The 14,306-nt window shown below is 37.5% G+C and overlaps 2 protein-coding genes across 2 annotated transcripts in view; one reads left to right on the top strand and one right to left on the bottom strand.

The window, feature by feature from the left end:
• SPAG16 (sperm associated antigen 16) overlaps nucleotides 1–14,306 on the bottom strand; it is a 905,158-nt gene that overhangs the window by 360,802 nt on the left and 530,050 nt on the right. The window lies entirely within an intron of this gene.
• LOC118898422 (serine/threonine-protein kinase PLK2-like) lies at nucleotides 1,772–4,316 on the top strand. Its single transcript, XM_036858791.1, is given in 3 exon segments — nucleotides 1,772–2,880; nucleotides 2,883–3,602; nucleotides 3,604–4,316. Coding segments are annotated over 3 exon segments (2,058 nt in total). The 5' UTR covers nucleotides 1,772–1,884; the 3' UTR covers nucleotides 3,946–4,316.

Here is a 14,306-nt window from a genome sequence, read left to right as displayed (position 1 = left end):
TATTAGAGTAATTGCTCCAGATATAGCTCTATGACAGAGAAAAAGAGAGAGAGATTGATTTCATAGAAAAATGAAAATTATATATTATATAATGTAGTAAATTATTAAATTAAATTATATAAGAAAGTCAATAGTTTATTATTATGAAATATCATTCCCTAAAAAACATCCTCACCTTAAGAAAATATTAAGTATGCTATTTTTAGTCATATTTCATTTATAGAAAGTATAATTTAAAAAGGAAATGCTTATAACATGTTTATAATTCCTCCCATTTTTCTTTTACTCACCTACCAATTTTTTGAAATCATTTTGTTACTCTTACAATGTCAAAAATTGTAACACACACATATGATCAGTAATCACAAATCCCAGTGTTGCTCAGTGCCTCCCATCCTCTTAGTGTTCAATTAATATCTATTTAAATTAATCCTCTGAACCCATACTTTTATATATTTTCTTGATTATTCAGTACTTCAAGAGCAATTCTGAATGGTTGTAATATCTTGGGACCATCAGTTCTCCTCCTCCAATGTTTGTGGAGGAATGTTTCACTGTCTCATACCAGGGGCAAAGTCTGAGGCCAGCCGAATCTCTCTTCCCTTTCCTGCCTAACTTCCTTTGTGGATGATTTGCTTTTTATACCCATAGCCCTAACAGTTCTTTTGCAAACACTGGAGTTCAGAAATTTCACCATGGCATGGCTTGATAGCAATTTGCATCTTAGACTTTTGTTATTCTAATAAATAGTTATTCTTTCACTATATCTTTGTTTTTCTCTTCCATTTATTCTGCTTGTTTTTTCTTTTTTCCCCCTTAAGAACACCCGCTATGTTTTATTTTGTCTCATTTTCCTCTACATTTAACATTTTCTCTATAATCCTTGTATCCTTATATATATATATAAAATTTCTTTTTCACACCTGTTCTTTATAATTCTTAATTGTGGTTATTTGTGTGTCTGTGAAGAGGGAGCAATCAAAAACTTTTATTTACGGGCTTCCCTGGTGGCGCAGTGGTTGAGAATCTGCCTGCCAACGCAGGGGACCCAGGTCTGGGAGGATCCCACATGCCGTGGAGCAACTGGGCCCGTGAGCCATGATTACTGAGCCTGCGCGTCTGGAGCCTGTGCTCCGCAACGAGAGAGGTCGCGATGGTGAGAGGCCCGCGCACCGCGATGAAGAGTGGCCCCCGCTTGCCGCAACTGGAGAAAGCCCTCACACAGAAACGAAGACCCAACACAGCCATAAATTAAAAAAAAAAAAACAACTTTTATTTAAGTTTTTGATTTCACTTTTTTCCTGATATTTCTCAGTCTGCTTTCCATCTGCATCTATTGTCTTATAAAATCATAATAAAATGCTTTAGCTCTTTTGATGTTCTATTTTATTATGTAAAATCCACTTGAAATATAGCATTTTGGGCTTCCCTGGTGGCACAGTGGTTAAGAATCTGCCTGCCAGTTCAGGGGACACAGGTTCGAGCCCTGGTCTGGGAAGATCCTACATGCTGTGGAGCAATTAAGCCCATGCGCCACAACTACTGAACCCACGTGCCACAACTACTGAAGCCTGTGTGCCTAGAGCCCGTGCTCCACAACAAGAGAAGCCACCACAATGAGAAACCCGCACTCCGCAACGAAGAGTAGCCCCCGCTCGCCACAACTAGAGAAAGCCCGTGCTCAGCAACGAAGACCCAATGCAGCCAAAAATAAATAAAATCAAAATAAATAAATTTATAAAAAAAAGAAATACAGACAAGTGAACGAAGGCGTCGGGCGTGGGAGGTCGGCGGCTGTGGCGGGGGCTCAAGGGTAGAGGCCGGCTCGGTCGCGTGTCCGTGCCTCGGAGGTGGCAGCGGGCAGTGCAGGGCGGCGAGGGGACCATGGAGCTCTTGCGGACTATCACCTACCAGCCGGCCGCCGGCACCAAGATGTGCGAGCAGGCGCTGGGCAAGGCTTGCGGCGGGGAGTCGAAGAAGAAGCGGCCGCAGCCGCACCCCGAGGAGCCGCAGCCGCCGCAGCCCCAGGTGCAGGTGCAGCCGGCCGCCCCGCACCACCATCACCACTACTCGCACTTGGGGGCCGAGATCTCGAGGATTATCGTCGACCCCACGACGGGGAAGCGCTACTGCCGAGGCAAAGTGCTGGGAAAGGGTGGCTTTGCAAAATGTTACGAGATGACAGATTTGACAAACAACAAAGTCTACGCTGCAAAAATTATTCCTCACAGCAGAGTAGCCAAACCTCATCAAAGGGAAAAGATTGACAAAGAAATAGAGCTTCACAGAATTCTCCATCACAAGCATGTAGTGCAGTTTTACCACTACTTTGAGGACAAAGAAAACATTTACATTCTTTTGGAATATTGCAGTAGAAGGTCCATGGCTCATATCTTAAAAGCAAGGAAGGTGTTGACAGAGCCAGAAGTCCGATACGACCTCAGGCAGATTGTGTCTGGACTAAAGTACCTTCATGAGCAAGAAATCTTGCACTGAGATCTCAAACTAGGAAACTTTTTTATTAATGAAGCCATGGAACTAAAAGTTGGGGACTTTGGTTTGGCAGCCAGGCTGGAACCCTTGGAACACAGAAGGAGAACGATATGTGGTACCCCAAATTATCTTTCTCCTGAAGTCCTCAACAAACAAGGACACAGCTGTGAATCAGACATTTGGGCCTTAGGCTGTGTAATGTATACAGTGTTACTAGGAAGACCCCCATTTGAAACTACAAACCTGAAAGAAACTTACAGGTGCATAAGAGAAGCAAGGTATACAATGCCCTCTTCATTGCTGGCTCCTGCTAAGCACTTAATAGCCAGCATGTTGTCCAAAAACCCAGAAGATCATCCCAGTTTGGATGATATCATTCGACATGATTTTTTTTTTTGCAGGGCTTCACTCCAGACAGACTCTCTTCTAGCTGTTGTCATACAGTTCCAGATTTCCACTTGTCAAGCCCAGCTAAGAATTTCTTTAAGAAAGCAGCTGCTGCCCTTTTTGGTGGCAAAAAAGACAAAGCAAGATATATTGACACACATAACAAAGTGGCTAAAGAAGATGAAGAAATTTACAAGCTTAGGCATGATTTGAAAAAGACTTCGATAACTCAGCAACCCAGCAAACATAGGACAGATGAGGAACTCCAGCCACCTACCACTACAGTTGCCAGATCTGGAACACCCGCAGTGGAAAACAAGCAGCAGATTGGAGATGCTATTCGGATGATTGTCAGAGGAACTCTTGGCAGCTGCAGCAGTAGCAGTGAATGCCTCGAGGACAGTACCATGGGAAGTGTCGCAGACACAGTGGCAAGAGTCCTTCGAGGATGTCTAGAAAACATGCCAGAAGCTGACTGCATCCCCAAAGAGCAGCTGAGCACTTCCTTTCAGTGGGTCACCAAATGGGTTGACTACTCTAATAAATATGGCTTTGGGTACCAGCTCTCAGACCACACTGTAGGCGTCCTCTTCAACAATGGTGCTCACATGAGCCTGCTTCCAGATAAAAAGACAGTTCACTATTATGCAGAGCTTGGCCAATGCTCTGTTTTCCCAGCAACAGATGCCCCTGAACAATTCATTAGTCAAGTGACGGTGCTGAAAATACTTCTCTCATTACATGGAGGAAAACCTCATGGACGGTGGAGATCTGCCTAGTGTTACTGATGTTCAAAGACCTCGGCTCTACCTCCTTCAGTGGCTAAAATCTGATAAGGCCTTAATGATGCTCTTCAATGATGGCACCTTTCAGGTGAATTTCTACCATGATCATACGAAAATAATCATCTGTAGCCAAAATGAAGAATACCTTCTCACCTACATCAATGAGGACAGGATATCTACCACGTTTAGACTGACAACTCTGCTGATGCCTGGCTGTTCATTAGAATTAAAAAATCGAATGGAATATGCTCTGAACATGGTCCTACAGAGATGCAACTAAGAGACTTTTTGAATGGATCCTATGGGGCTCCTCTTTTCCACTGTGAGATCTACAGGGAAGCCAGTAGAATGATCTACAGCACGTTGAAGAAGGTGGACAGGTGGTGGTACGAAAACAACTCCCCCGTGGCCTGCTGGACCTGGTGGGACCAGACCAGGCTGAGGCACACAGTTCTGGACATTGGACAGGCTGAGAGCAAACCCGAATGCAGTTTTCCTTGACGTACCTGTTTCAAAAGGTTTTTCAGACAATTTCGCAGAAAGGTGCATTGACTTAACTTCTCTCTGTGGAGAGCACTTCAGACAGAGGACTTGGAACTGTGAATATACTTCCTGAAGGGGAGGGAGAAGGGAGGATGCTCCCATGTTGTTTAAAGGCTGTAATTGGAGCAGCTTTTGGCTGCTTAACTGTGAACTATGGCCATAAATAAATTTTTTTTTTTTTGAAGACAACTTGTGGCTGGAAAAGTGCATTCCTTGTTAATAAACTTTTTATTTATTACAGCCCAAAGAGCACTATTTATTATCAGTTTTTTTTTTTATGTTGATCATTTTAAACTGACTGTTGGCAATAAAGAGTATGAAAAAGCAGAAAAAAAAAAGAAATACAGCATTTCTGTAATTTGACTGAAAATATAGAGGACTTTTTGTCTGAATTATTGGTAACTTTACTTACGTAATTCCTTGTGCACTGTATGATCTTCAGTGGAATTTGGTTTATATTCATTTATTCTTCAATTTTTGCAATTCATCATCAGTTCTGGGTTGGTTTCTTTTTATTATGACTTAACATTATATGGGACAGCTACTTGCTAAAGATTAATGGCAAAAGGAGGGAAATTAGATTTAGGTTAACTCTAATTTCTAATCAGATTTGCTATCTTCCCAAAAGACTTCTCACTGAGTGTGTTACTGGCTTGATTCCTGAAGTTCATCTTTCCTCCACTTTTATATTTTAAAGTACAGATGTAGCTTGTTGCAAAACCCCTCAAGTCACAGGCTCTATATTAACTCTAAAGGCCCTTGTCTCCCTTACCACCCTCAACCTGCCTCACCTCTGGCAGTTTCCTTGATCTCCTTTAACCAGCAATAAAAGTGTCTTGCTGGGATTTATGCTACGATGATAAAGTAACCGGTACTGTGCCTCTCCCTCCACAACAAGCAACTATAAAATGACACAAATTATATGAGGCAACTGTTTTCTGGCACTGAACTAAACACAGCACAGGATGGGAATCCTTGAGCAAAGAAAAAAATTCAAAGAGCTCCATGACCTCCCTGACTTTCTGCTTGGAAGCACTTCCCTGCTATCAAATATAGTAGTAGAACCCCAGTAGATTTGAAGTCTCACTGAGCCAAGAGGAAACGGGAATAGTTTGACCTGCTGCTGTGCCTGAAATTTGCAGTGAAGGGTATGTGAGAAAAGGGAGCTGCATGGGAAATGGCAGTAGTTTGCGTGGGGATTTGCTGTGAATTGTTGGCCAAGGTCTAGATGGCATTTCTACAGAGTAAGACTCTACAAGCCCTGTGTGGTTGAGTGCCGTACGATGATACCAGAGACCAGGAACTGTTGGAAGACACTGGACTTTAATCCCAACTAGAGTGGAGGGAACTCAGTAGGCACCTCAGACTTTCAGTTGTGACTACAGAAAAGCACCCACCATAGGAGTAAGGGTCAGGTTCATGAATTAAGTTCAAAATGAAAATAGACTTGTCCTTGCCAAGAATAAAACTAAGCCTGAAAGGGCAAAAATGACCTGCCAATAATTAAACAGATTGCCAGAACAGAACTCACTACCTTTTGTAGAAAGACCACTTAATATAGACTCTCTACAATTTGCTATTAACAACATCCAGCATATAATTAAAAAAAATTAGTACACATGTGAAGAGGTGAAAAATGTGACCCATAATCAAGTAAAAAGCTCAGTAGTAGAAACAGACTCTAAGATGAATCAAATGTTGGTAATCAAAGACCAAGACTTCAACCATATATCATAAGTATGTTTAAGGATTTAAAGAAACAGTTATAATGGGTGTACAAATAGAGACTCTCAGACAATAAATGGAAACTATACAAAAAAGAATTGATAAGTATAACACATGGAATAAAGTTTATTGCATGAGCAAAATAGCAAGTTGGATACTGCAGAAAAAAGGATCAGTGAACTTGAATAAGATCAATAGAACATACCTAAATTGAAGAACAGAGAAAAAAATATTGAAAAACCATAGATAGAGCCCCAGTCATCAGTGGGGATAATCACATGGTCTAACACAGGGATAACAGGGTTTCCGGAGGTGGCGGGTAGGTGTAGAGGAGGAGGGAAAGAGAAAAGGGTTAGAACATTTTTGAAAGAATACTGGCTAAAGTGTTCCCCAATTTGATGAGAAATACCAATGTACAGATCCAAGAAGCTCAGGAAAATCCAAGCATAATTAAGAATAGACAGAACACACCTAAGCATATCATAGTAAAACTGCTAAAAGCAAAATCTAAAACAAAAATCTGAAAGTCACAATCAATGAAAGAAACATAACATGTAGGAAACAATGATGCCAATGGCAACTGACCTCTCAACAGAAACAACAGACAGAATACAATAAAACAACATTTTTAAGGGCTGAAAATTCAATAATCCGTTAAAATACCTTCAATAATGAAGAAGCAACAACTTTGCAGATAAATGAAAGCTGAGAAAATTCATCACCAGCAGATCTTTCCTACATGAATGCTGAAGAGAAGGCATTCAGACTGAATGGAAAGGACACCAGATGGAAACATCTGTATACAGAAAAGAATATCATCATCTGAAATGATAAGTATATGGGTAATGTAAAACATCTTTTTCTAATTTTTAAAAGACATCTGGCTAAAGTAAAGATACCATCACTGTACTGGACAGTGTTTTAAGTACGTAAAAGTAAAATACAAGACAGCAAAATCACGAAGATGGGGTAAACATGGAATTACACTGTTTTAAGGTCCTTACATATTAGATGAAGTAGTACCATATTAACTCATTAGACTGTGATTAAAAATAATAAATTGTTGATTATTACAACAATATACTTTACTCTCAATAATACTGAATAAAAGAATCCAGATAAATATGTCTATGTATCATATAATTAAATTCATATGAAGTTCAAGAACAGACACTCTATGGATATAGAAACCAGACAGTGTTTGCTATGGGAAGTGGGCTTTCATCAGATGAATGGGAAATTTCCTGTGATCATAGAAATGGCCTATATCTTCATTAGTTTTAAAGGTATATACATTTGTCAAAACTCATCTAATTGAACACTTAATAAGCTGCCCATTTCACTGTATATATTACCTTGACTAAACAATTAAAAATGAATAACACTTTTCAGAATACTTTTCCTTCTGGCTTCACTCTCCTGGTATGTGGGACACAATAACTACTTAATATACATTTCTGTGAATAATTGAATATTTATAGTGATCCTATTCTCTTATCAAGTACATCTCCATGCGTGCATGTGTCAATTACATGCATCTTCATAGATGGATAAAGAATCTTTAATATTTGGAATAGCTATACCATTAACATATATATCTCTGTTTTCTAAAGGCATGCATTACATAGTTACTGGGAAGTCTTTTACGTTTAATTAAAAAGGAAGTAAAAAGGAAATATAAAGAAATAGACAAACAAAAATCCACAGAAGATTTAACAGAAAAACATGAGAGAAAATAAAACAATACATATAACTGCATAAAAAAGATCTGTGAACAGCATCAGCAAAATATTAAAGAATGATTACTATTTCTAACCTCCTGTGAGTTATTACTGAAAGATAGTTCCACCTCTGACAAAGCTAAGCATTGCTATTTGCAAGTAGTTCATTAGTGGTAACTTTTTAAAAGGCTGTATTTATTAAATAGAATAAACCTGAATAGAATTTCTATTATTTTTTAATTGAAGCATTTCAACCTATAAATAAGTATGCTCTTACCTTAATCTTCTTTACATACAGAATTTGCCAAAAAACTAAAAAGTCTCCTATTTTCAAAATCTGGTAGTATTTTTAAGGCAAATTCAACAGTATTATAAATATGATTATATCTGTTTCATCGCAATGAAGATCTAACAAATACACATACACAGAAAATGTATAATTTAGAAATGTGTGTCCTTACATATTATGTGCACTATTGTGTCCTTACATATTATGTGCACTGTTGCACTGTGCACATTCACAATTGATATTCAGGCTTTGTCTGTTGTCATTAAAACCCAATTTAATTATTTGGGAGTGTATTCAGTTATGGTAGTGGGATAGAGGGAGAGGTTCCTCAATGATATATTCTAGTGCACATAGTTTCCCAAACAAAAAGAAAAAGCTGGGTCTTCATATAGCTTAAAGGAAGAAAGAACTGCTCAGGGGGGCAAGAAATCTGCTCACAAGTCACTTGTTTAATGTGTGGGGCATTCCAGGCAGACAGGCTGCAAGAGCAGGCTTGTAAGAGATTAATTAGCTGCCAGAGAAGGAAGTCCCATTCAGAATTCTTTGCAAGGTGAAAATGGACTAAAGTGATGGAGCATGACAGCATCGCAAGGGATTGGAATTATTTGTACATTTCCATCAAAAACATAAACACTGAAGCCTGATGCAATTTTATCTCTGTTGCTCTGTCTGCTGTTTTCTTATCATTTTTGTAGGGAGAAGTTAGTTCACAAGAAAAAGCCCTTTATTAACCCACCTCCTGCTTTTACTTTATTTCCCCTTTTTTCTTCTATCTCTCTCCTTGCCCCCCTTGATTCAATTTATTAGTCTGGTAACTGAAGGGTGAATATTTCTCTGAATTTTGAACTTGCTATAAAACAAAGTGATCTGCTCTTCTAGAGCAGATGCCTTTTCATTTAAAATGTATTTCCCATTTGTAACTTGTAAGAGGGCATCGTTTTAATACAGTTCTCCCTTGTGAGGCATGAAATTTTAAAGGTTTTATTTCCTTTGGTGTGTTTGTTGTAACACTATTAATATTGGATATGAAACTGTACTTTTGAAACTTCAAGCTTGTATGAACTTTCAGATCAACAAAATGTGGTTAATGGAATTATGGAACATTTACAAAAGGCAGCAGCAACATATATTCAAGTGAATATGAAGAAAAAGGGTAAAAATTATCTATCCTTGTTTTGAAAAAAAATACTGGAATTCATTATCTTATTAACCCTTAGTAAGACCTGAATTTTATTTTATTTCATTTTATTTATTTACTTAGTTTTTACTCTACAGGTTTATTTCAAAAATTTAGTAATTCTGGCAATTCCTTTGCTTCACAAAGAGCTGAAATTAATAGCAAGAATATTTACATTCTCATTTTGTTTTACAACGCATTTCATCATTTTCCATTTGGCATCATCTTATTTGTCCTCTCTTTTTGTCTCTAACCCTCTAAAAGGGCAACCCATGTCCCTACATTTTTTTTTTCATTTTGTACTTGAATGATAAAATCTCTCTTAGTTTCTTAACTCTTTACAATAAATCTTAAAACTTCCCCCATATTACTGCACCAGGCTTTAATTAGGAGAAGATTACTCCTGATCCCATCTCTTTTATTTTTTAAAAATTTTTATTGGAGTATAGTTGATTTACAATGTTGTGTAAGTTTCTGCTGTACAGCAAAGTGAATCAGTTATACATATACATATGTCCACTCTTTTTTAGATTCTTTTCCCATATAGGTCATTACAGAGTACTGAGTAGAGTTCCCTGTGCTATACAGTAGGTCCTTATTAGTTATCTATTGTATATATAGTGGTGTGTATATGTCAATCCCAATCACCCAATTTATCCCTCCCCTCCCCTTTCCCCCCTGGTAACCATAAGTCTGTTTTCTACATCTGTGACTCTATTTCTGTTTTGTAAGTAAAAGACCTGGATTTTAAATACTATTTATATAATTGAGCCAACATACAATGATAACATTTATCACAAGGCTTATCTGAAATAAAAATTCTTTATGAAATACTTAAATCTAATAGGCTAACATGAGCATAAGTGAAACATATTTAAATCGTCATACTACAACTATAACATCCAAGTTGAATGAGTGATTCCTCCCACCCCCATCATAGTTTTAAAAGTTTATATATAAGCTATTTTAAAAATCTGAATTTCCATCTCAGTAAGGCAAAGTTCTCCAGTGACATACAAATTTTGACTTAAAAAGTTAACATTTTAATTAATGTTATTTTATATTACTCAAATAATATAAAATCCTTTATTGTGGAACAGTTTCTCTGTGACCATAAAATTCAGTTGAACATTTAATGGAGGGAGTGATATTTCGATAAAATCTACCAGGGAGTATACCACAAACCCTATCTTAAAGTTCACCATAGGGCTTCCCTGGTTGTGCAGTGGTTGAAAGTCTGCCTGCCAATGCAGAGGACACGGGTTCGAGCCCTGGTCTGGGAAGATCCCACGTGCCGCGGAGCGGCTAGGCCCGTGAGCCACAACTACTGAGCCTGCGCGTCTGGAGCTTGTGCTCTGCGACAAGAGAGGCCGCGACAGTGAGAGGCCCACACACCGTGATGAAGAGTGGCCCCCGCTTGCCACAACTAGAGAAAGCCCTCGCACAGAAACGAAAACCCAACACAGCCAAAACTAACTAAATACATAAATAAATAAAGTTCACCATAATCTACTGTGAAAGAATAATTATGTGGTCTGAGTGTCTCAGCCAGGAAGGAGCATCAATAGGCCACAGCTCCTAAACAAAAAAAATTTTTTGACTAAAACCCTTGACAATAAATACACTATCTGAGAATTACCCCCAAATGGTAATAAAACCCCACTCCACATATGTAAAGGGAAGATTCCCGGCAACCTCAAATACCTGGAATGCATCCGGCATTTGGGGAATAAAAGCAAAAGGTGAATAAATAAAATAACCATAATTTAGCTGGGGACTTGCTCAGAGTACCCTCAAGTCCTCACTCAGACTTGTTAAATAGTCACCTGAACTGTTTTTGCAAAGGGTGTGAGCACAGAGAGAGGGTTACAGAGGCTGGAGGAGTGCCCACTGATAACAGTGAGGAAAAAGTGGACGCTTGGCAGTAAATGGCAGTAAACTGGATAATGGAAAAAATTAAAGTAAAAAGACTCAATTTTGAAATGGCAAACTTGAGGCAAATGAATGAAGACAAAAGCAAATAACTATATTTCAACAGTTTCTATTACATTTAACACTGTAGTTTAAGTTGATATCTGTTGAACATTTATTATTCTAAGTAATTTGCACACCTTAACACTGTGAAGTGTAGTTGGCCCTCATTATTCAAGGATTCCGTATACGCAAATTGCCTGCTTGCTAACATGTACTTATAACCCCCAAATCAATGCTCTGCAGGCATTCACATATGTGGGAATGCAGAGCAGCAACAAAATTGAGTCACATGACATGCACATTTCCAACTGAGGTCCAACTAGGCCATGCTCTGCCTTCTTGTTTCAGCTCTCATAACTTAAACAGTGTCCTTTTTGCAGTCAATTGAGTGCCATCTTTTTTGTATTTTTGTGCTTTTTCTGGTAATTTTGGTGATCTTGCTGTTTAAAATGGTCTGACTGCAGTGTTCCTACAGTTAGATCAGTCTTTAAAAGAACTCTGGCTTCTAAAAATCCTAATTAAAACTATCTAATATCTTGTTTTTTATATACAAAGAAGGTCAAAAGGGTTGTTTTGAAGCACATCTTTCTTAGAAAAGGGCTTTAAAGAAAAAAGGAAATAAATTAGGTTTAAAGATGATTGTGATCAACTTCATTAACTGTAAATTGATCAATAGATGTAACATTAAATAATTTAAACACAAAAGCCATTTCTGAAATCATTTATTTAAACTTCTCTCTCCAAAATATTTAAATATATTAAATTTAAACATATTAAGATCACAAGTAGCCACAGTGTTACTTTAAAGCTTACACCTCTTTTCCTTTCCATGTCAATCCCCCGAAAGAGATCTTAGTCAGAAACCAGATATCAGGAATGCAAAAAGTCAATGACAAAAGGCAAGATCTCTAGTCACAGAAGCATAGCTGTAGGAGAGTAGGGTTCCCAGCAAAAAGCAAAGCAGAAAGGAGAGAAAGCAGGGCTAAAATGAGGGGAAGAAATCCTTAGAACATCCAGGGACTGGGTTGTTTGAGAAAAGAAATTTCAATCCAGCTGTTTCCTCATACTCAGAGCTTTCATTAAAAACTCAGTGTCTTCTGATCACAAAGGGGTACAAAGCTGAATCTGTCACATTATCCTGCTCATTCCCTTCAGAGCACCAATCACTAAGTGAAATTAACTTGACTACTTATGTCATTGTACCCTCTCCCCCCCATTAGCCCTGCCTAAGTTTTTCACTCTATGAGGACTCTGGCCTTACCTGTCATGTTCTGTGGCTGAAGAGTAGTACATAGTGGGTCCAGAGTCAATAATAATTTATTATTATTAATGAAACTGCAAATCTTCATTGTCTGTGAAGAGACACCATTACTTCCCAGTATTTAACCCTCAATCCAATATCCTTCTCTTTGAACTTAATTGTCAAATATTGAATATATTGTTTAAAAATAAACTGAGTTTTATGTTGATTTCAATTAGCTAAAAAGGAAAGGATTGTATGATCAACACAAATGATCCAAGAATTAGTTCCCCCTGAAGGAGCTTTAGAAACTGCCAGTATTTTAGTTTTTATTTTCTCATCTAAAAGCAGAATTTAGTTAGCTTAAACTTCTGATCTTAATTCACAAGCTTACTCTTAGGAATGAAAGCTTTTTAAAAGTATTAAGCTGAAAAATCTTATGTTACTATCCTTGATGGTATCAATCTGAGGATCCAATTTTGCCACCGTGTTACTTTAAAATGTCTGTAAAAATGAGTACTTTTAAATGTTTGGATTAGGATAGAACTACTGGTAAAGAAAATGTGAGAAAATATTTTAAGCCTATCAGGGAAACTTCAGTTGTGCCATATATGTTATTCATGGCAGAGAGAGGGAAGTTAGGAGTTGTGAAATGAGTCCTTTCTAGGCTTTGAGTATGAGTACCTCCACAGTTCTCTCAAACTCTGGACGTGCTTTCCCTGACACCCTTACACTTCCTTGAGGCTTTCCTGGACCTGTCCTCCATGAAAACCCCACCTGAAAATAATCCATGCTGCTCGCCAAATCCCTTAGGGTATTTTTCTTTGTTTCTAGTACATATTTACACTTAGTGGCTTTTCCACTTCATAATTCTTGGGTCAGGTAGGCTTTGGTGAGCAAATAGTTAATTTAATAAATTTATCTGTGCTAATGAAATGAGAAGGATGCATGAGAAGGCTTCCTTTAAACTAATACCCTCCCTCCCATTTCTCTTGGGCCCATTTCACCTGAGTGTATTTTTAATAGTTACCTTCTAAATGTTTTCATAAATACTATATAAAAACGATAATAAAGTCCTTTCTTTCTTCTTCTTACAGAAGAAGTAATTCTAATTGCAGGAATATTAGTCCATATAAGAAAATAAACAAATAAGATAGTAAGCTGGTGGGAAAATAAATATTCAGGGTCATGCAGGACCTTCTAATAACCTTTAAATTATATGATTAAGTCACTTGTCTGTATTTGGATCTGTTCTTGATTATGGAAATAATTTTGCTCTATTGATATCTTTAAACAAGGTATATCCATTTTATTTCCTATATGTTACAACTGTAATATGGAGAACAAAATTCAGAATAGAGGGCACTTAAAAGCAGCCATGTGTAAGCAAATCAGTCAGGTCGGTCTCAGATTCAGTGAACAGAAAGAGATACTTTAATAGTAATAATAGTAATTACTTTCTACTTGCACCTTAGTCTTCTAAACAACTTGAAAATTATTTTATCTCTCTGAAATATCTATCTAAATAATAGCTGGATTATAAGAGACATGACTTCTAAAAGGATCTCATTTTTTATCTGTAACAAACTAATTAATGAAACTTTGATCATCTTGTTGATCATAAAGAATTAAATACCACAGGAAGGATTTGAGGTAGCAGATTTTAAAGGATATTTAAAGAATATGTTTTCTTGCCACAATTTCATTCATTCAATGGTCTCTACCTTTCATATTGAAACTGAAGTTCTCTCTTCTCTTGGTCATTCATATAGTAGTCCATTAAAATATGTCACCTAAGGTGTGTTTCTCCTCTTTATTAAAATGAACTATATACTAGGGCTCACTGCATTTTACTGCCACCATTATGGCTACTCACACCTCCTCCTCATAAAATCACACAAATGCTGAACTAATTAATGCTCTTAAAGAAAACTACCTTCTGTAAAGAATATATTGAAGCAAATTTGAGAAA

Source organism: Balaenoptera musculus, chromosome 7 (genome assembly GCF_009873245.2).
Source record: "Balaenoptera musculus isolate JJ_BM4_2016_0621 chromosome 7, mBalMus1.pri.v3, whole genome shotgun sequence".
Classification (NCBI taxonomy): domain Eukaryota; kingdom Metazoa; phylum Chordata; class Mammalia; order Artiodactyla; family Balaenopteridae; genus Balaenoptera; species Balaenoptera musculus.
Note: the sequence above shows the minus strand (reverse complement) of the source record. Positions and strands in the feature narration are given on the sequence as shown.